Consider the following 21,738-nt stretch of genomic DNA (forward strand, 5'->3'; position numbering starts at 1 on the left):
CGTTTGATAAGTTTATTAAATTAATTAAAACTGTTTTTGATTATCCAATAATTTTTGGGTTGTATTTTGGAGCCGATTACTGGTTACTTTTGTGGGAGGTGCAGTGGCCTAATGGTTAGTGTGCTGAACTCCTTAATGAAATGGGAACTGGCAAATAAACTGATAGGGGGTAACCCTGCAATAGACTAGCATTCCATCCAGGGGAGTAGAAACACTTCTAGTTAAATGCTAAGGAAACCGGGATAAGCTTCAGCCTAATGGGCTACTTAGCTCATATGCAGACTCTTCCTATTATCTTCTTGATTACCACTGATTTATACACCATATAACACTCTGACCGACAGTTTTACAATAGATATAGCCGCATATATATGCCAATTCTACTTTCGTAATTTTCATCATCAAAGCAGTAGTCACATGCGCCTCTAGGCGCCTATTTTTTCTAATACTTTTTTTCGAAATAGTTGTTTCCTTTCGAGTTAGAAAGATTTCAACTCGGCTTAATGCAGGGTTCCCGATAAAGGTTACGCACGGCAGAGTTACCTTTTGTCTGGTCACGCAATCTTAACCCCATGTCGTGTTAAAATAAAGTTTTATTTATCTAACTATCTACTTTGAGAAGTAAATTTTCGTTTGGATATTGCCAAAAGCCACTTCTCCTTGCGTTATTCTTTACCTTACTGCTACACATGCCATTTCTAACGACCTACATTTCCAGTAAAACAGTTGCTGTTTTTTTTTTCTAATGTCGATGCATTAACTTCTGAACAGAAGCAAAATTTTTAGCGTTTACTTTTTCACAACAGGCTACAAAAACACTTGTAAATATCACTTCACACCTGCATTGAATGATCAGTTGCAATTCTAAATTGTGCAACTCAGCAGAAATAATCAATTGCCACGAAATGAGTTCCCTTCGGTTAACTATTAGCAACGTTTTAGTGTGTGAAAGACTTGTACCAGTACAAATTTGCGTTGTTAATCGTTTTAGGTTAAATTAATATTAGCGCCTAAAGACTTGTACCAGTACAAATTGCGTTCTTAATCGTTTTAAACTTCGTTGTCTTCGAGGGCTGAACCCCTCACATTCTTAATTGGTTATGTCACGTAAGATTTGGGCTACTCACGTTTTTAATTGTTATATAACGTTTGTAAATTTGACAAGTCAGTCACGTTTTTTCTACAAGAACGGAAGTGTTGAAGCACAACTATAGAGTCACACTTTAGTCTCTTTTCTAGTCACACGAAGATCCAAACGAACAACTTTATTCTCATCTCTCCTCGTGAATACCGATAACTCAGCAGAACGTGACGGCTACCACAAACAACAAAACGAATCTGACGTGCATTTCCTTTCCCACCATTTAAAGAGAGTCCTTTGAAATTTACCACTGATGATAAATCAGTTTGAGCAACTTTTTGTTAAGCTATAAGCCCACTTGAAATCAAGAACGAAACTCAAACCATGTTTTACATCAAAATGCAGACCCCGAACTAGCCATCCCATATTTCCCGCTTCCGTACCAGGTAAAGCCGCTGACCAATAATACGGCAGCGGTAAACACTACGTCATGCAGATCACGCAATCATGGCGTGATCATCTTAAGAAATGTTTTTTTTTTACGCTCTAAGGGGCGGTTTGCGTTAAACAAATATAACAAGAGGTGTAACAACCTACTTTTTATCGGTTCTTTTTTTATTCACGTCTCTCGGGGCCTTCACGGTAACGCTGACCCTCACAGAAGGTATCTTTCATTCATTTATTTTTCCCTCTGGGTTTTATAGGTGGTTTTCACTGTCACGCCACTGTCACGAAAGAATAAATCCGTAACTATTAAGTAAAAAAAAAATCAAGAATATTACAGGTTTTAGAAAACTACTTAATAAACTTTTTGTCCAAGTCTCTGGTTGGACTCCAACATGGCCGCCGGAAATCAATGAAAACATCTGGCATTAATTTGCATACAAAAAGTGGTCAGATCACCCTCGTGAACAAGTAAACACTCACACAAACACTTCTAGCAAAACCTCAACTGTTCAGATTGTTAAAAATCGCAAGATAAGGCATTTTTTTAAAGAGAACGTGACAGCCTTCTGGCAGCCATGTTGGATCTCGTGTGGCGTGAAACTCCGAAATTCAAAATGCGCTATCTTAAAGACGGCGATTGCTATCAAGCTAAAAACCTTCAAAATGATATATATTAAGGACGTCTAATAACCAGTAAAGGATAAAAACTCAGTGGTCTTGCGATTCTGGATTTTAGAATTTTGATGACGTCATGTGAAAACCAAGAATAGCCTGATATGATCTTTCAACACACCCTCCTGCATTTATAATAAATTGTTTTACTCGTCCCTATACTTTTTTTATTATTATTGTTTCCCTTTTACACAATTTCTACGCTAAGTAAAATATATTTTATTCCGGGCTTTTAAAAAAGGTATCGTACATGTATCATGATAGTTTTTTTTTCTCTCCCTCTCTCTCTCTTATTCGTCTGTAAGCTTATGTTTATTTCCTGTGAAATCTCCGCGGCTTTTGCATCAGTCTCATTTGTACAAGCACTCAGCACGAGAATAGAGGACCATAGAGGGTTAGAAACATTCTTGCTCAGTTGTGCTTTGCACCTGATGATTTAAAACCAATTATTGCAACCTTGGTGTCAATGCACCTTTCTGTTATTACATGTAGCCGGTCGCATGGTTTCCTCTCTTTAGATGTTGATCAGTATTGGGCCTTAAAGGGTTACTGAATTTCTTCCTAACTTATGGTTAACGCAGTGACAGGTTAGAGTAATTTCACTCTGACTACTGGGTCACTGTAAAACAAGCTTACATAGCGTTGTGACTTGAGTGAATCCAGTGCGGCCTTAAAGTAAGCGTAATTATTTAAAACATAATTATAGTTTACTTTTACCGGTTTCACTTGTAATAATAATAATAATAATAATTATAATAATAATAATAATAATAATAATAATAATAATAATAATAATAATAATAATAACAATAATTATAATAATCGTAATTGCTTACTTGTGGACGGGGAGGGAAAGCAGGAGTAAAAGCAGGTCCCTACTTCCTTCTGTAGGGGCGATAGGGAAAAGGAAGGGTTTCGAAATATTTGGAAGTGACTTTCCACTTCTTAACGTCGATTTCTTTAATGATATAAGAAGCATTACTTCTACATTACGCCTCCATTCTGTTTCTTTCAGTTTGTTCAATTTTCTTTCCTATTTGTCACAGGGCTAACTCAGCAGGACGTCATGGTCAACTTAGAAAACGTTATCAAGTCATTCGTCATAGTCATAGGCCTGGTTATGGCAAGGTTTCTTCTGAACACTGGTCGCTGTCTAAAAGCCATTGAGTTGTGCAAGGAATGTTTAATTCTCTTGACTGACGTTGAAGAAGTGGAAAAACAGCATTTCAAACTATTTAACGTGGGAGTCTGTATAACAAAGTTCAATGTATACTGTCTTATCGGTGATTATATAAACGCAACAAAATACGTCAGGAAACTTCTTGTATTCTTTCGCGATTCGGGTGAACGAGCCAAAGAAGGTTACTTTACCCTTGCACTAGCAAATATATATAAGCAACAGTGTAAGTATGTAGAGGCGAAAGAACTGTATGAGAGATCAATCAATATAATGAAAGAAACTTGTGACAGAAAAGGAGAAGCAACAGCTTATGGACAACGTGGAACTATGTCTTATTATCTTGGGGAATACGACAAGGCTAAAGGGTATATGGAGAAAGCACTTGCGATCAGAATGGAAATTGGTGACAGAAAAGGACAAGCAGCGGATTACGGAAACCTAGGAAAAGTGTTTTATTCTCTTGGTGAATATGCCAAAGCCCAAGAATACATCGAGAAAGCACTTGCGATCAGAATGGAAATTGGTGACAGAAAAGGGCAAGCAGCAGATTACGGAAACCTTGGAACTGTGTTTTATTCTCTTGGTGAATATGCCAAAGCCCAACAATACATCGAGAAAGCACTTGCGATCAGAATGGAAATTGGTGACAGAGAAGGACAAGCAGCCGATTATGGAAAGCTAGGAAGTGTGTTTTATTCTCTTGGTAAATATGCCAAAGCCCAACAATACATCGAGAAAGCACTTGCGATCAGAATGGAAATTGGTGACAGAAAAGGACAAGCAGCAGATTACGGAAACCTAGGAACTGTGTTTCATTCTCTTGGTGAATATGCAAAAGCTCAAGAATACATCGAGAAAGCACTTGCGATCAGAATGGAAATTGGGGACAGAAAAGGGCAAGCAGCAGATTACGGAAACCTTGGAACTGTGTTTCATTCTCTTGGTGAATATGCAAACGCTCAAGAATACATCGAGAAAGCACTTGCGATCGGAATGGAAATTGGTGACAGAAAAGGGCAAGCAGCAGATTACAGAAACCTAGGAACTGTGTTTTATTCTCTTGGTGAATATGCCAAAGCCCAACAATACATCGAGAAAGCACTTGCGATCAGAATGGAAATTGGTGACAGAGAAGGACAAGCAGCCGATTATGGAAAGCTAGGAAGTGTGTTTTGTTCTCTTGGTAAATATGCCGAAGCCCAAGAATACCATGAGAAAGCACTTGCGACCAGAATGGAAATTGGTGACAGAAAAGGACAAGCAGCAGATTACGGAAACCTAGGAACTGTGTTTCATTCTCTTGGTGAATATGCAAAAGCTCAAGAATATATCGAGAAAGCACTTGCGATCAGAATGGAAATTGGTGACAGAAAAGGACAAGCAGCAGATTACGGAAACCTAGCAAGTGTGTATAAAGCTCTTGGTAAATATGCCAAAGCCCAAGAATACCATGGGAAAGCACTTGCGATCAGAATGGAAATTGGTGACAGAAAAGGACAAGCAGCAGATTACGGAAACCTAGGAACTGTGTTTCATTCTCTTGGAGAATATGCAAAAGCCCAAGAATACCACGAGAAAGCACTTGCGATCAGAATGGAAATTGGTGACAGAAAGGGGCAAGCAGCAGATTACGGAAACCTAGGTACTGTGTTTTATTCTCTTGGTGAATATGCCAAAGCCCAAGAATACAACGAGAAAGCACTTGCGATCAGAATGGAAATTGGTGACAGAAAAGGACAAGCAGCAGATTACGGAAACCTAGGAACTGTGTTTCATTCTCTTGGAGAATATGCAAAAGCCCAAGAATACCACGAGAAAGCACTTGCGATCAGAATGGAAATTGGTGACAGAAAAGGACAAGCAGCAGATTACGGAAACCTAGGAACTGTGTTTCATTCTCTTGGAGAATATGCAAAAGCCCAAGAATACCACGAGAAAGCACTTGCGATCAGAATGGAAATTGGTGACAGAGAAGGACAAGCAGCCGATTATGGAAACCTAGGAAGTGTGTTTTATTCTCTTGGTAAATATGCCGAAGCCCAAGAATACCATGAGAAAGCACTTGCGATCAGAATGGAAATTGGTGACAGAAAAGGACAAGCAGCAGATTACGGAAACCTAGGAAGTGTGTATAAAGCTCTTGGTAAATATGCCAAAACCCAAGAATACCATGGGAAAGCACTTGCGATCAATATGGAAATTGGTGACAGAAAGGGGCAAGCAGCAGATTACGGAAACCTAGGTACTGTGTTTTATTCTCTTGGTGAATGTGCCAAAGCCCAAGAATACAACGAGAAAGCACTTGCGATCAGAATGGAAATTGGTGACAGAAAAGGGCAAGCAGCAGATTACGGAAACCTAGGAACTGTGTTTCATTCTCTTGGTGAATATGCAAAAGCTCAAGAATACGTCGAGAAAGCACTTGCGATCAGAATGGAAATTGGTGACAGAGAAGGACAAGCAGCCGATTATGGAAACCTAGGAAGTGTGTTTTATTCTCTTGGTAAATATGCCGAAGCCCAAGAATACCATGAGAAAGCACTTGCGATCAGAATGGAAATTGGTGACAGAAAAGGACAAGCAGCAGATTACGGAAACCTAGGAAGTGTGTATAAAGCTCTTGGTAAATATGCCAAAGCCCAAGAATACCATGGGAAAGCACTTGCGATCAATATGGAAATTGGTGACAGAAAAGGACAAGCAGCAGATTATGGAAACCTGGGAACTGTGTTTCATTCTTTTGGTGAATATGCAAAAGCTCAAGAATACCACAAGAAAGCACTTGCGATCAGAATGGAAATTGGTGACAGAAAGGGGCAAGCAGCAGATTACGGAAACCTAGGTACTGTGTTTTATTCTCTTGGTGAATATGCCAAAGCCCAAGAATACCACGAGAAAGCACTTGCGATCAGAATGGAAATTGGTGACAGAAAAGGCAAACAGCAGATTACGGAAACCTAGGAACTGTGTTTCATTCTCTTGGTGAATATGCAAAAGCTCAAGAATACATCGAGAAAGCACTTGCGATCAGAATGGAAATTGGTGACAGAGAAGGACAAGCAGCCGATTATGGAAACCTAGGTAGTGTGTTTTATTCTCTTGGTAAATATGCCAAAGCCCAAGAATACCATGAGAAAGCACTTGCGATCAGAATGGAAATTGGTGACAGAAAAGGACAAGCAGCAGATTACGGAAACCTGGGAACTGTGTTTCATTCTCTTGGTAAATATGCCAAAGCCCAAGAATACCATGGGAAAGCACTTGCGATCAGAATGGAAATTGGTGACAGAAAAGGACAAGCAGCAGATTACGGAAACCTGGGAACTGTGTTTTATTATCTTGGTGAATATGCCAAAGCTTAAGAATACCACGAGAAAGCACTTGCGATCAGAATGGAAATTGGTGACAGAAAAGGCAAACAGCAGATTACGGAAACCTAGGAACTGTGTTTCATTCTCTTGGTGAATATGCAAACGCTCAAGAATTCTGGTTATAAGCCCCCCTGCTTATAAGCCCCCTCCAGTTATATAAGCCCATCATCCTGGAAACAAAAAAAATACATCCCATTAGAAGCCCCCCCACCCCCACCCCCCCCCCCAACGGATATAAGCCCCCTCTACCAGATGACAGTACTGAATAGGGCTTAAGAAATTGTGCCTTTTTTAACTTAAAAACATATTTCTATCAACACTCCGGTGGCTCGTTTAAAAACATTTTTTTTTTCATTCCGTAAGCCCTCCAGATATAAGCCCCTCTGCTTATAATTAGCCCACCCAAAACCCCTTACGAAGTTGTATAAGCCCCGAGGGCTTATAACCGGAATTCTACGGTATACCAGATTGTTTTAAGAGTGGCAATATGAATTAATAATTAAGGTAAAACCTTTGGGCCTTTAATTATTTAAATAATGCACTTTTGGGCTTTAAATTATTAAATGCACTTTTAATTATCAATGATCTAAGATTTTTACACCTTGTTTACTCAGTGACAAGATTTGAACAGTTGCATATCTATGAGGAGGCTAATTTCATCAAAATACTGATTTAGTGCTCGACTGGTTTGTTCACAGTAAGCATGTAGGCAGTTAGGATGGCATTAAAAACAGAAATGAATCCTAGTCTTTTAGAGGATTGTTGATTTTTGAATATATCCATTATATTGTACTTCAAATTAACAACAATGACGCAATAATCTGACATCAATTGTAGTCGGTAATTAAAACTTATTAATGACTAATTATAAATATTGTAACTATTAAAGAATGTATTTTTAAATTTTCACTTATTCAAGGCATTTCTTTACTTATTGCACCAAATAAAATTTCAGGAATCATGTTCCTCAAGTAAAACTTCTCCAGCTTGGATTTTACATCAAGCCAAAACCTGGCATCAAAAGGGACTGAAATTATCAAGATACCTTTATTAGTATAAATAACTAAGTCTGTTACATGAATTTTAGTCACTGCCATCTGGCATTAAATATTGGACCTGATAATACCAGGTAGTTTCTTTTTTCAAGATCCACTTTGATCTCTCCGAGTCATAAATGATTTTGTCGCCAGCTGCAATGGATGGTTTCAAATTCTTCTTTGAATAGATTGATTTAACTTCAACTAATCGCTTACCACAACATGAACAATAACAAAACCCATCAGGACTAGCACCCAAAAAGGGTTGTTCCTCACTGACAGCCAATCCACATTCCATCATTGTAAAGTCTCCATGCTTTGATGACATTTTCTTTAGGTACAATTCCTTTGCTGAAACCTCCTTCAAATGACCCCATTCAAGTGGTGCAGGCATATTTTCTTGCACTGTGGGATGGTAATTCATAAGGAGCTTTATGGTGGCTTTAGGGTCAGTAGAATCCCTCAAATGGCAAATTTCATAAACATTTGATGCAGTTATTCTGCCAGCCCTGTGCTGCATCCACAGTGAATTGTTAACTTGTCCAATGGTCTTGTCATGCAACATATCTCTCTGCTCTTTCCCAAATTGAATAAAGTGAATAAATTCTTTGCAGGATTCCTCGGTAAGATCTTCTGGTTTCTTTAAGTCCATTTCCTTTTCTTTTACAAACATTTCTCCAAGTTCTATTACTGTGTGGAGAGTTACATTATCATCTACTTGTTCCCAGTGCTGTACATTGATGTCATTTGAAATGTGTTGTGCAACTTGTTCTGAGGAATACTGTACTCCCTCAACTTTTGGAGCCCATGAGATAATTCCTGCAGATGGTACTGATGACCTGAGTGCATCAAATAGGCTTGTTTTCTCATTAACCATGTAGGTGGGACGGGGATCAAATTTAGTAAAGTGTGGTGAAGGGTACTGTTTGGGATCCTTTCCATATTCTTCTTTTGACAACTGTAAGTCTTTCAGCCTTACTGTTGATGCATTTTTACTTGACCTCTTATTCCAAAGGCATTTCCCTGTCGTGCATGTTTCAGCTGAGTTTTGCCGCACTGTTGTCTCAATATCAAAAAGTGCTGCAGCAAGATGTCTGCATCCGCCATCCAAACTGCAAAGTAATTATCGCTAAATGTTAAATTGCTTCATTGAGCATTTTACATTTTGCGTATTTAATATACTACTAATTAACGTCGCCCGTTCGGTCATTACAGGGAAATCTTAGACTGAGGCCTTGATGTATTGACCAAGGGACAGCGAGGTCAATACATCAAGATAGATCAATAATGATTACTGAATCAAAGGCTCTTCGAGCAACCTCATGGTAATTCTGCAATTCGATGAAGTGCCGACCGTCCAATTTTTTTTCCAAATAAGCGTCCAATAATGTAACGCAATCTCACTTTATTACTATCGTTCAATACTAACGTGACACGAGATGACGTGACACGGAAGAAAAACGTGCTGTGGATGTCGTGTTAACTAAAACACGTCACACTGCAAGCGTACAATTTTGATAATACAAGCGTAACTGCATGTCGTTTAGCTGCTATCAATAACGTCACAATCTCACTTAATTTGCCTTTGAATGTTTTCTTGCGCCAATGGGTCATTGATAGTTTTTTTTTCTTTCAAATAAGCGTCCAAACATGTTACACAATCTCACTTTGTTTGCCTTTGAATGTTTTATTTTCCATGAAAGTTGCGACATTGATGGTTCGTGCTCTTAGGTTTCGTAGCACGAATTCTATTTTTTCACCGTAAAATATTTAAGTGTAACCTTTGATTCCATCCTTTTTGGCATTAAGTAAATTTGTTTTGTGAATATGTTTACTTTTCTGTCAGCACGTATAGCGTTATTTTGAGCAGCGAATAAAATTAGAGAGAACTTGATGTGCGTTTCTGCTGGACTCAAAAAGATGAAAAACGGATGACGTGACACGAGATGACGTGACGCGAAACAAAAACGTGCCATGAATGTCGTGTTTACGTAAACACGTCAGATGGCAAGCATGTATCAGTAATATCACAATCTCACTTCATTTGCCTTTGAATGCGAACGGGTCATGATAGCGTATGCTCTGAGGCTTCGTACGGCGAATTATATTCTCTTTTATCACCAGAGGATAAGTGTAACTGATCCTCTTTCGATCTGTTTTGTGAAAATTCAACCTTTTTTCCCTGAAAGAGACAGACCCTGGGAACGAGGTTGTAGAATAATTTGTTTTTGATTGACATGTGCTGAATGGCGTTTTAAAGAACCTTTCTGTCAGCACGTTTACTGTTAAATGCATGAATTAATTGCGGTTTAATATCAGAATGGAGTGAGCGAGTGGTCGAGTGAGGGAAACACGTGACTTCGAGAATGATCACTACACCTTCATTACCATTCGGTAAAAAGGAAACAAAAATATACACCTATCAATGGTTTGCCCCAGGATGGGGGGGAGGCAACCCACGGGAATTTGACATCGTAAGTTGTCCTAGGGTAGGAATTTTGACATCTAAAATGGTCTGCTGGGTTAGAAATTTAAGAGCAGATATGTGAAATTTGACATTCACTAGGTGCCCAGGGGCTGGGAATTCAACTCAAAAAAAAAATCAACATCCCCCTGGGGTTGCCCCCCCCCCCCCCTCCATCCTGGGGCAAACCATTGATAGGTGCATTAAGCGAATTTCGCTGGTCACGTTGATAAATGTGATAAATGTTATGTACACATAAAACTTACTCACCCGCCCTGACAATTGCAGTATCCAGAAAATACCTCCCCATCTTCTTTCATTACGATCCAGCCGTTGTAGACTTTTTTGCCATCTTGTGTCTTTGACTTCTCAGTTGGCTTGACACTAAATTTGAAAAGACAATACTTCTTTCCCTTTAATGGATGAAATAACAGGTCTTCAACATGACCATCAGCAAACAGTCGATAGCCATGTAAACTCTTGAAAGCTTTCAGTGTCTCTTTATCAGGGAAAGCAGTATTTAGCATAATATGCGAAAAAATTCCTTCGAACATAATGTGATTTTGGAAGCGAGTCGCACGTCCCTATATTGTGCGCGCGGAAGCGAAACGTTCCGCTTCCAATGCTAATGGGGACTGGAAGCAAAACGTCTCGCTTCCACGCCCACAATACACTATTAGTCAGGGGAAAGATGCGAAACGTTTCGCTTCCAACAGCCAATGGGCAAAAGTATGCGAAACATCTCGCTTCCACGCCCATAACCTTGAAGCACAAGAGAGATGCTGCTTTTCCTGTGAGATGGAAAGTGCTTCAGCAGTTGATATTTCAAAGTATTTTGCTGATGCTACTAACTGCCATTCGTTTCCAGAGGTACGAGCAAACAAGTCGCACCTTGACAGTTAGCTCAAAAGGAATGGAATTCGTTGAGAAAGTTTCACCTGTCAATGCACCACTGGAGAAATCTGAAACCTGTAACGTCATGTTTGTCTACATTCACCCAGAAGATTGTAAAAATGATACAAGACGTTGGCTTGGAGTCGTTAGCTGTACCCCAGGTGAAGCAACTCACTCTCATGGAAAACCAACCCCAAGCAAGATACCAACCATGTTAGAAGAACAAATTGTGGAATGTGTACAAAGCGACTTCACAAAGACTGCCAAAGACGTGCAGTTTGGTTATGGAATGTCCTGCATGCCTGCTGAGGAATCTCCTGTAGCAGCAAATATAGACGTTATAAATCGTGAAGTGAAGAAAGCAAGAGTGGATCCCAACTTGGCGAAAGCTTACAGCATCATACAGAACTATGAAGCAATCGTTCAAGGTCGTGTCAATAAAGATGCTCACAAGAACCGTACGTCTACTGATAGCGAATTGCAAGACAAGACCAACTTTAACGACGAAGCGGATGCCTACTTGTGCCCTTACAAAGTAGAACACTACTTGACAGACAACCTTAATGCAGTTTTCTTTTTGAGCAGGCTTATGGCCAAGATTCTGTCAAGTGCAGATTTCATTGTCGTCGACGTTACCTTTCCATCCGTTGCCGACTTTCCATATCTACTGAATTATTCAATCACCTAACCATGGAATACATGATCTGTGGCAGGGCAAATTTAGACCGATTGACAGCAGAGGCATATCAGGCGGCCTTCAGTGGCATATTCAAAGCAGTTGGAAAGTACTACCCACAATTTAATCCTAAAGATTGCCTTCAGGCGGTAATTGTGGACTACTCAGATGCTCAAGTACAAGGTATGTTTTTTTTTATTTGGATATACTTTATAATTTTACACGTATAAAAGGTGTTAGCAAAAAATTAATCAATGGTTGGCTTTTATTTTTTTTCAACTTCAGGTCTGATCCAGACTGTTGGACAGAATAAAGCTTTTAGCGTACTGAAAGGTTGTCAGGTGCATTGGATGCGGTCAGTGCTACGTGTTACTAGTCGGGTGTGCCAGTCAGAGGATGAGCAGTTTCTTTTTAAAGCCATCAGAAGAGCTATTCCTCTGGCAGAAACGGAAGAGGATGTCCTTAAAATTGGCTGTTGGAAGCGAAACGTTTCGCATACTTTTGCCCATTAGCTGTTGGAAGCGAGATGTTTCGCATCTTTTCCCTGACTACTAATATATATATTGTGGGCGTTGAAGCGAGATGTTTGGCATACTTTTGCCCATTGGCTGTAGGAAGCGAAACGTTTCGCATACTTTTGCCCATTGGCTGTTGGAAGCGAGATGTTTCGCATACTTTTGCCCATTGGCTGTTGGAAGCGAAACGTTTCGCATCTTTTCCCTGACTACTAATATATATATTGTGGGCGTTGAAGCGAGATGTTTGGCATACTTTTGCCCATTGGCTGTTGGAAGCGAAACGTTTCGCATACTTTTGCCCATTAGCTGTTGGAAGCAAGATGTTTCGCATACTTTTGCCCATTGGCTGTTGGAAGCGAAACGTTTCGCATCTTTTCCCCGATTACTAATATATATATTGTGGGCGTGGAAGCGAGATGTTTCGCATACTTTGGCCCATTGTCCGAAGGAAGCGAAACGTTTCGCATCTTTTCCCCGACTAATAATATATATATATTGTGGGAGTGGAAGCGAGATGTTTCGCATACTTTGGCCCATTGTCCGTAGGAAGCGAAACGTTTCGCATCTTTTCCCCGACTAATAATATATATATTGTGGGCGTGGAAGCAAGACGTTTCGCTTTCACCCGCCATTAGCTTTGGAAGCGAAACGTCTTGCTTCCGCGCGCACAATATAGGAACGCACGACTGGCTTCAAAAATCACATTATGTTCGAAGGAATTCTTTTGCATATTATGCCAACTGCTAATTCCCCTCTTTATCATACCCTTTCCTTTCCACTAAATATACAAAGATGTCCGCAAAAGTGCATTCTGGCGCGTCAGCGAAGTTGTGTGTCCATTGTGAGACGTCCCCTGGATTAGGAAGAATACCTTCATCAGGTGTCTTAAGTTTTTCTTGGAGAGCAGTCTCAATCTTTTCGTCGGGTTTCACAACCGCTACACCCAGTTGCTTTGCGTTTGCACACAGTTCGACCAATTCGTCTTTTCGCTTGTTCGAAAATTGGATTCCCCTTTGCCTTAAAAAATCGTTTAAATCTTTAACGGTCTTCTTTCTAAACTCATCTACATGTTCCATGATCTTCGATGTAGTAAAAGCTGAAGCAAAGGCTTAAATTCTGAGCGGAAAAACGTAAAACTAGCAGTAACCTTGTTTGTTTACATTTTAATTTTCCCGGCAAGAGCCCGGCACGACATACCTGTTAGCCTCGACTTGATGTACTCGACCCAGTTTTTCTGGCTCGAGTCCAAACATATCGAACGTGGGCCATTGGTGACTACTAGACCGCAATACAATTGTACAGCTGTGTTTCCTATTTTTAATGCACCCCATCATTCCAAGGGAATTAACTTTCATACATGGCAGAGCACACGGAGCGGTCGGAGCCAAGTGGTGAAGCTATTGCTATTGAAGACGAGTCATTTTCTTTTAAAGGGAGAGCTGGGAAAATGTTTGGGTATTTAGGGATTTTTAGAAAATCTTGGGGATATTTAGGGATTTTTTGACAGATTTTTAGGGAAAAAACTGGGAATTTCCAGATAGATTTTTTGAGCATTTTTGGGGATATTTGTGTCTAGGCCTACGCCAAAGTGTTCCCGTCACTGATATAGTTCAGGATAAGATATTTAAAACTGAGAACATTGAAGGACCGTAAACGTGAACGACATCTCAATTAGTTAACTCAAGGTGCCTTTACAACACACTTAATTGGAGTACTACGGTGCAGAACCTGATAAGTCTCCCTCTTATTGTCCCTCGTGAAAAGTGCATGTCTCATTCTTGGCACTCCTCGCTAGGAGCGAAAAAAAACTAAGAACGACAAAAGACTTAAACTGGGGGAAATTTCTTGGAATTGGTAGTCAATTACTTTTAAAATAAGGTCCGAGAGAAACGTAACGTTGCTGTTTTTGGTTGGTTTCCTCAGAAACGAAACGTTATTGTTTTAGATTCGATGTGAACTATTTACACAGCATGGTCTACTATACAAACAGAAGAACGCTAGTTACCACAATGTCAACACGTTGTACTGAAGGCGAACAAACTCTTTTTTCATGTTCTTCAAATATCGAAAGGATAATCCTCAGCAACCCCAAAAATATTGAAATTTTTTAGCTACTACAATGCTTTTAAAGTTTGAATAAAGCGATGTATTGACGAAAAATATGGAGCGAGTTCTTTGCGTGTTTACTAGTACTTGATTGTTAATTAAATTTTAACAAACATCACGTAAGACACAAAAGTGGCGAAAAACGTCTTAATTCACGAGTATTTTTTATAAAACTTTGATTAAATTTTAAGACACATGCAGTACTGTATTGATTAAAAATTATTGGGAAAAGTCAGCCGCATGTACCTGATTTAATTAGCAACGCACTGAAAGTGTAGGCATTTGACGCAACGGCAAGGAATTTTAGCTTTCAGGAAGGAAAATACCAAACTAATTCGCTTTTGCTTATCATATTGGCATAGTCAACGTATTTCCGCCAGTCGCTCTAACGATATGAGGAATGAGAGTCCAACTGTAACTGAATAATTTAGATGTTAGCTAGTTGGGCGGTTTATTCCCGGATTTATTTAAAGCAACTTAAGCGCTTTTGTTTACACGCAGATGAACACGAAAATAGAAACAATCAATCAATCACCTTGCAAAACCAGTTATCCTCGAGCTCATGCATTTGACTAATTTCCTTGTCTTCTGCATTAAAACCTGTTTTTCCTCAATTCCTCACAACTTAACCCAACCTTACCAAAACCGGTTTGCCCAACACCCAAGGGACCAATATATGGTGCTGTTATTGGTTATTTCGGTTGTTAATCCAATTATCCTCACTCCCAAAGGAAAAACACACGCACTCTGAAAACAACTAGGATGCCTTTAGGCATCCCAAAAAGTTAAGTGCTCTGTCTTCAGTTTGTGGCTAACAGATGTTTTCTTACCTCAAAGCGTTTCTAGAGGACCTAGAGTCCGGCTTCTTTTGCTAAATATCCAATCTACTCGCACAGTTCACGCCAAAATAGTGGCGTGCACAATTCCAAAGAAGAGCAATAAATTTCAACGATTCTTTCTTCATCTGTCGCCTTCTTTGGCATTCTCTAACTTCCATTTACGCAAGTAAAACGTTTCTAATGAAATTTTGCAGTAATAAAGATCATTTAAACAACAAAACAAGAGACTGGAGGCGAAAACGTTCCGCGAAATTAAACAAACAAATATGGTTTATTTCTGACACTCACTCTTTTGACAGCTTTGAAGTTTGATAATAGAGGGCCACTGGTTTTTCAGTTTTTTACAGTCACGTGTCTACCCTCGTTAACTAAAGTTGATTAAGTGAAAGCTCAAGAATACTATCAGAAAGCACTTGCGATCAGAATGGAAATCGGTGACGAAGAAGGGTAGCAGCAAATTACGGGAACCTATGAACTCTTTTTCAATATGTTGGTGAATGTGAGAAGACTGAAGAATATCTTGAGAAAGCACTCTCATTATGTAAGTATATTGGAGACGGTGAAAAAGAGATTAAGTTTCACTACAATCTTTTTTACGTGGAGCTATCCCAAGGATATGGAAGCGTTAACCCATCTGCTCCAGAGTAAGAAAAAAAGTGAAGAACTGCGAGAATTGCTTGAAGACAATGATCAATTCAAGAGATATCATTTTCCGACTCCCTTTTGTTCTCCTACCAACAACTCAGTTATTTTCTTTGGGCTTCTGGAAATCATAAAGAAGCCCTGTGCGTTGAAGAGCTAAGACGCTAAGACGGGCTAGAGCCGTAGCAGACTTGATGGCAGCGCAGTACTCTCTTGAAAGCAAGCAAATTACAGCTTATCCGCATTTATGGATTGTAAAAATTATGAAAACAGAAAGGAACTGCATTTGTCTTTACATTACTTATCATGATCAAGATGTACTTGTTTAGATTGTCAAAGCAAGCGGAATAATTAATTTTCGAAAAATAAACGTTAATGAAGATATTGTTGGCGCCGGAGTAGTTCCCAATTTGGATGATATTTTTGCTTAAAGTTTCCAAAGCTTTGGTGTTTTACCGAGGAAAATTGTGAAGATCGATCTTTAAATGTCATTGAGCAAAAACTGGAGTCATCCCAAGAAGAGAGCATCACAGCTTTGCGGCTAATTGAGAACGACGACGATGAGAGTCAAAATCCCGAATCCAGCCTTTCTTTGTGTTACCGAATAGTTATCGGTCCTGTGGTTGATTCGCTTGAGGAGCCAGAAATCATTATTGTTCCTGGCCGCTCCTTGAGCCAAGTTCCATTTGCAGCGTTAGGTGATAAACGTGGCAAGTATTTATCAGAGGCTTTCAGGATCCGTATCGTTCCTTCTTTGTCGGTTCTAAAGCTCATCCAGGACAGTCCAGCAGACTATCACAGTCAGACTGGTGCACTGTTAGTGGGCGATCCTCAAGTCGGTCTGGTGTTTTACAAGGGACGTCTTGAAAACTTCACGCCATTGTCTTGTGCCCGAATGGAAGCACAGATGGTTGGACGACTGCTGGGCGTTCAGCCTCTGTACTTGATGTGATAAGTTCAGTGAGTTTGATACACATTGCTGCGCATGGTAATGCTGAAAGAGGAAAGATTGCCCTTGCACCAACTGTACGGGTTGCTTCTATGACTCCTCAAGACGTCGACTACCTATTGACGATGTCTGACATTTCGCGAGTTCAACTACGAGCGAAACTGGTGGTACTTAGCTGCTGTCACAGTGGACGTGGACAGATTAGAGCCGTGGGAGTTATTGGAATCGCAAGGGCGTTCCTAGGGTCCGGTGCACGGTCGGTACTTGTGGCATTGTGGGCCCTTGGGGACAGTGCAACAAAGCAGCTCAAGAATAATTTCTACGAGCACCTTGCTCATGGAGAAAGTGCCAGTGAATCTCTTCACGAGGCCATGAAGTGGATGAGAGATAACGGCTTTCCCAAGATTGCCGACTGGGCACCGTTTGTGCTGATTGGAGATAACGTGACATTTGATTTTGGAAAAGAAAGTAAGTGTTTTGATGATGTATTCTTATTTAAGGTTCACCAAGTACGAGGTAAATCAAAATTTTAAACAACTTCCATCTTATTACTCGCAAAGAGGTCAGATTATCAAAATTCGGTTGAGTCTGTGGCAATTTTGATCGCGAATTTGGCTTGTAAAGCTTTTTTTTGTAGTAGTGTATTGTAAGTAAGAGTATCTTTTATGTAATTAAGTAGTGTTAATATATAAGTAAGTAACTATATTAACTGTAGTACCTTATAACATTTGCCTTGTAAATCTTTTTTGTTGTTGTTGTTGTTTGTGTGTTGCATCAATAAAAAAAATAAAAAAAATTGATAGCGAAGCAAAGCTGCCGAGATTGATGAGAGGCGGCTGTATTTGCAGCATAAAAAATGATTTTAACTTGGCTGCTGTATCCGATCAGGTAATAATTTGTGCTTTAGCTAAATAATTTGGACTCAATTTGAGATTACTGTGAAATGTTCGTTTAGTCCCTCTCTCTAATAAGGTTTCATCTGAAATTTTTAAGGCGTTGCCCCTCTCTGTGAAGACCCCTTACCTACATGTTAGATCATGACAACATATGAACAGGGAGACAAGATAACTGTACACTTTTTAAGTTATTCATCTACCTGATTTACCTAATATTGTTGCTACAGTATTTTGTGCGCAGCCAAAGAGCACTAATACATGAAAAGGCCCTCTTGATTTATTTTATACTGATGTATCGTAACTCATACATGGTTAAAAATAGGCCCTCTCTTTTGAAACCCCTTGTAAGGTCTAACAAAGAAATAAGCTTAAGGGCCTAATTGAGCTTTTACGGCAATTGACTCGCGGTTATCTCTCTATAAAGATCACCTTTCTACAACGGTCAGGATTTTTTCGATTCCATAGTGCGCTGATTATGCACTTTCGGCTCGGCACGTTCTAAACGCCAAAGCGAATAAAACGAACCGAAACCACCGAAACGAGCAAAACCCATTACCATTATTGCGAACTGACTGTAAACAGGCTAACCTTAGTGTTTTCCAGGCTAACAGGAGTGGTATTCACGCTAACTGCTGTGCAAGGGTTTCGTTTGGGGTTTTAGTACATACCACGTTACTCTTATTGAAACCTCCCTTCAACGGACACTCTTTTACAACGGACAGTTGATTCATTGTAAAGGATGTCTTTGTAGAGAGGTTCAACTGTACTTACCAATTCTTTGTGTCTTTTTGGTGTTTTAGAAAGAAAGACTGTCGAAGGAGAACCCAAAGGGGAACTCGAGTCACACAAGAAGTAAGCAAGGACCTGAGGAACTTCTTGCAAGTGTAAAATAGTAGATGTTAGTAGACTTCATTAGTTTCCGAAATGTCTATTGTCTGAGAAAGGCATCGTGTACATATGACTAGGGTGCCTGGGAAATGAGCATACCGTAATGAAATTAGGACGACAGTTTTGCAGCCAAGGACGTTTCAGCCAATTGAGAAATGATCCAGTTGTACTTCCCTGGCGTTATAATTCTCTAAGAATTTTCTGCAGTCATTTCCCAACAAAAAGTCCGGACTTAAAAAAAAGTCCACCGCTGGCAGTTAGTTTTGGAAAAGACGCTTTGAACTAATTTCTGCTATCATCGATTTGTTGGATAGTCTTTGTTACTCCAGGGTACGTGAATTATTTAAATGTCACACAAGCGTTTCTCTATTTAGCATTTTCATGTTAAAAAGGGCATCATCGTGTGATAATTGTGTGTTTGAAATGTATCACGTGAAACATTTTGACCAATTAAACCAAGAGAAAAAATCTTGGTAGATTATAACTGGTGAAATACCTGACATATAATTTTTAAATTTAGTCTTCTTGGTGAGTCAATAGATAATAAGTCTGTAGTTTTTAGTTTGTAGACGGTGTATATTCGAAGGCGTCTTTTTGAGTCAAAATTGATAGTGATATTAGAAAGTGTCCCAATGGGTAACAAGTCGTGTGATTTTTATTTTATAGACGTTTTATAAATGTAAAATGGTGAATACGCGGATAAGCGTTTTTCGAGTCATAGTTTATAGTAGCCTTAGAAATAGTCTGTTGTTTTGAACCAATCTGTTCTGGGCTAGCTCCGCCTGCAATGTTTATGTGAGCCTCGCACGAAGGATTGTTTACTAGCCAAAATAAAAATTCCGGGGCAAACTTGCCTTATTCTTCATTATTAACACCAGATATCTTGGCAAAACATTAATAACGAGTAGAAGCACCTCGATGATATTTCGAAACGACGCCCCTGAACGATACGCCCCGCAATGGCGGACTAAAAGACTGCAGGTACGCCATTACTGAAATGTAACGTATCAACGAATTCAAACCAAAAATGGAACATGTGGAAACAAAGCCCGAGACTGAGCAGTACGGACTGTAAACTAGCTTTAATCGGACGGTGAATGGCCGAATTTTAGTGGTTTCAATACATTGACAGTCGAAAGGGGTCGTAATATAAAAGAATAATGTATCGGTAAAAATGTAAGTCATCGATTAGGCGCGGATGTCTTACTCATTGCGGACCGTTAGTTTACAACGTACTTTGAAGGTTATAACGAAAAGGGAAAAAATCAGGTGGATAATAAAGTTATAGACTTCTTGCGTTTTAGAATTAGTTAGAATCCTGTATAAACAATAATCAAATAATGTACTTTTGAGCCAACCTTAGGTTTTGGCTAGCTAGATACTAACTTGTATCTTAACTCGCGGTAAATTGTATTTATACGAATTAAGGTAGTTTTCTCTGATGGTTCAAATTATGAGATAAGCTTTCTAGGCTGTGTGTGCAGCCTGCAGGTGTGCATTTTTAACTAGCTTTGTTGTTACCGCACATTTAAGCAAGATTAGAAGAATAAACTAATTGAGACCAAGCTCCGAGTGTCCCGATTCTAGTTGTTGCAGATCAAGTGCTATGAAACACGTGAGAAGTTCCTTTCGCTCAACCGAGCGTGTGCTAAGGGCATTCCCCCTACCCCACCCCTCCTAGCCAGAGTTCATTTTCCCAGAGTCAAGCGCGATGAGTTTCCTGTCGAAGGTCCTTTAAAGGACGATTTTCAATTTTTGCGCTCCTGGCGGCAAACCCATTGTCACTGTACTAAGCAAGGTTAGATTTTTTTTTAGTAACTGTTGTGATAAGCGCAAAGAATACTAACGTTTCCTACTTAACAATTCGAACTAAATATTCGACTGCAATATTGCATTATGATTGCCATATCTTCGTTATTGATTCGCTGGGCTGTTTTTTTAAGCGATGACGTGTAACTGATGACGTCATCGCTTTATGCAGGCAGCCGATCGGCAGGATCTTTTGTTTTTTTTTTTTTATTCTGTTATTCTGTTGTCTGTTTAGCGTAATCGAACAGAAATCAAGTTTAACTAAACAAGAAATCGCCGCGTAGAACACTCGAGCAAAATACTCCCGTGTAGTTAGAATGGAACACTACAATGTATAAACGAAAGAGAATAATTGCGGGCCCAAGAGAGGCCCGCAACCCTAATCTTGACAGTGACCAGCGGATTGCGTATGACGCGTGCGCGCCACGTTTATAAAAGACTAGCTGCAAAGCGGAAGTTGAAAATTTTGTTCTTCCACCAAGAACGATCAGAATGCGAAAAATGTGTCAATCACAACAGTTTGTCGAAACACCGGAAGTTGAAAATCTGTTCATCAAGACGATAAGAATTCGAAAAATGTGTCAATGTCAACAGTTTGTCACATAAGATCGAGGCTTCTGTCACATGGAAGAAACATTACGTTTTGCAGACGTTGTTCAGGCGTTGGTTTTGAGAAGATTTGCTGTGATTGTATCACAGATAAACCAGAGCAAAACGAATGATTTCCAACAACAGTTATTTAATCTCGAAAAATTCCTTACAACACTGACAACGTAGCGAGTTCACCGACAGAGGAAAATCATATCTTAATTGCACCGCGTGCTCGATTAAATCATGCATTCCTCGCGTGACGCGTTACTTTTGTCCAATGATTTGTCAATTATCAATCCGTAATCTTCCACCATGAACGGTTAATGCAAAAGGATCCGAAAATGTATCGTTCAAACACTGGGAAGTTGAGAATTTTTTTCCTCCACAAAGAACGATTAGAATCCGAAAACAAAAGTTTGTCGAGGCCCGCACTTTCTAACCTGTGGTTACCACTAGTTTTATATGATTGGATCTATTAGATTTAGTAGACAGAAATTTCTAATTCTTATAATATACAGGGCCGCTGTGAACAAGAGACCGTTTGACCTTTCTCGCAACTTAAAACCTAGCTCCCGCGTATCGTATGTCGTTTATCGGAAGTCACGCCACAATATAACACAATGTTTGTTGAGACAACATGGGGAAATCTAAAAAAAATTAAAATATAAAATATTACTG

General features: G+C 39.6%; 1 protein-coding gene and 1 pseudogene across 2 annotated transcripts in view; both read left to right on the forward strand.

Annotated features, from left to right (window-relative positions):
- Positions 1-19,167, forward strand: part of LOC144654484 (uncharacterized) — a 56,405-nt pseudogene extending 37,238 nt beyond the window's left edge. Inside the window, exons 7-9 of the transcript XR_013570911.1 lie at positions 3,247-6,137; positions 15,793-17,344; positions 18,573-19,167. The product of XR_013570911.1 is annotated as an uncharacterized LOC144654484 (transcript). The remainder of the gene's footprint in view (positions 1-3,246; positions 6,138-15,792; positions 17,345-18,572) is intronic.
- LOC144654474 (uncharacterized) lies at positions 6,275-7,524 on the forward strand. The gene has a single exon (XM_078514631.1). The coding sequence runs from the start codon at positions 6,413-6,415 to the stop codon at positions 6,740-6,742; it is 330 nt and encodes a 109-aa protein (XP_078370757.1). The 5' UTR covers positions 6,275-6,412; the 3' UTR covers positions 6,743-7,524.
- Positions 19,168-21,738: the final 2,571 nt, after the last annotated feature.

This window comes from Oculina patagonica, chromosome 5 (assembly GCF_052425735.1).
Source record: "Oculina patagonica isolate OP01 chromosome 5, crgOcupat, whole genome shotgun sequence".
Taxonomy (NCBI): domain Eukaryota; kingdom Metazoa; phylum Cnidaria; class Anthozoa; order Scleractinia; family Oculinidae; genus Oculina; species Oculina patagonica.

Excerpts from the sequence above, each read along its gene's own strand:
- LOC144654474 (XM_078514631.1), top strand. The coding sequence starts at position 6,413 with ATGGAAATTGGTGACAGAGAAGGACAAGCAGCCGATTATGGAAACCTA.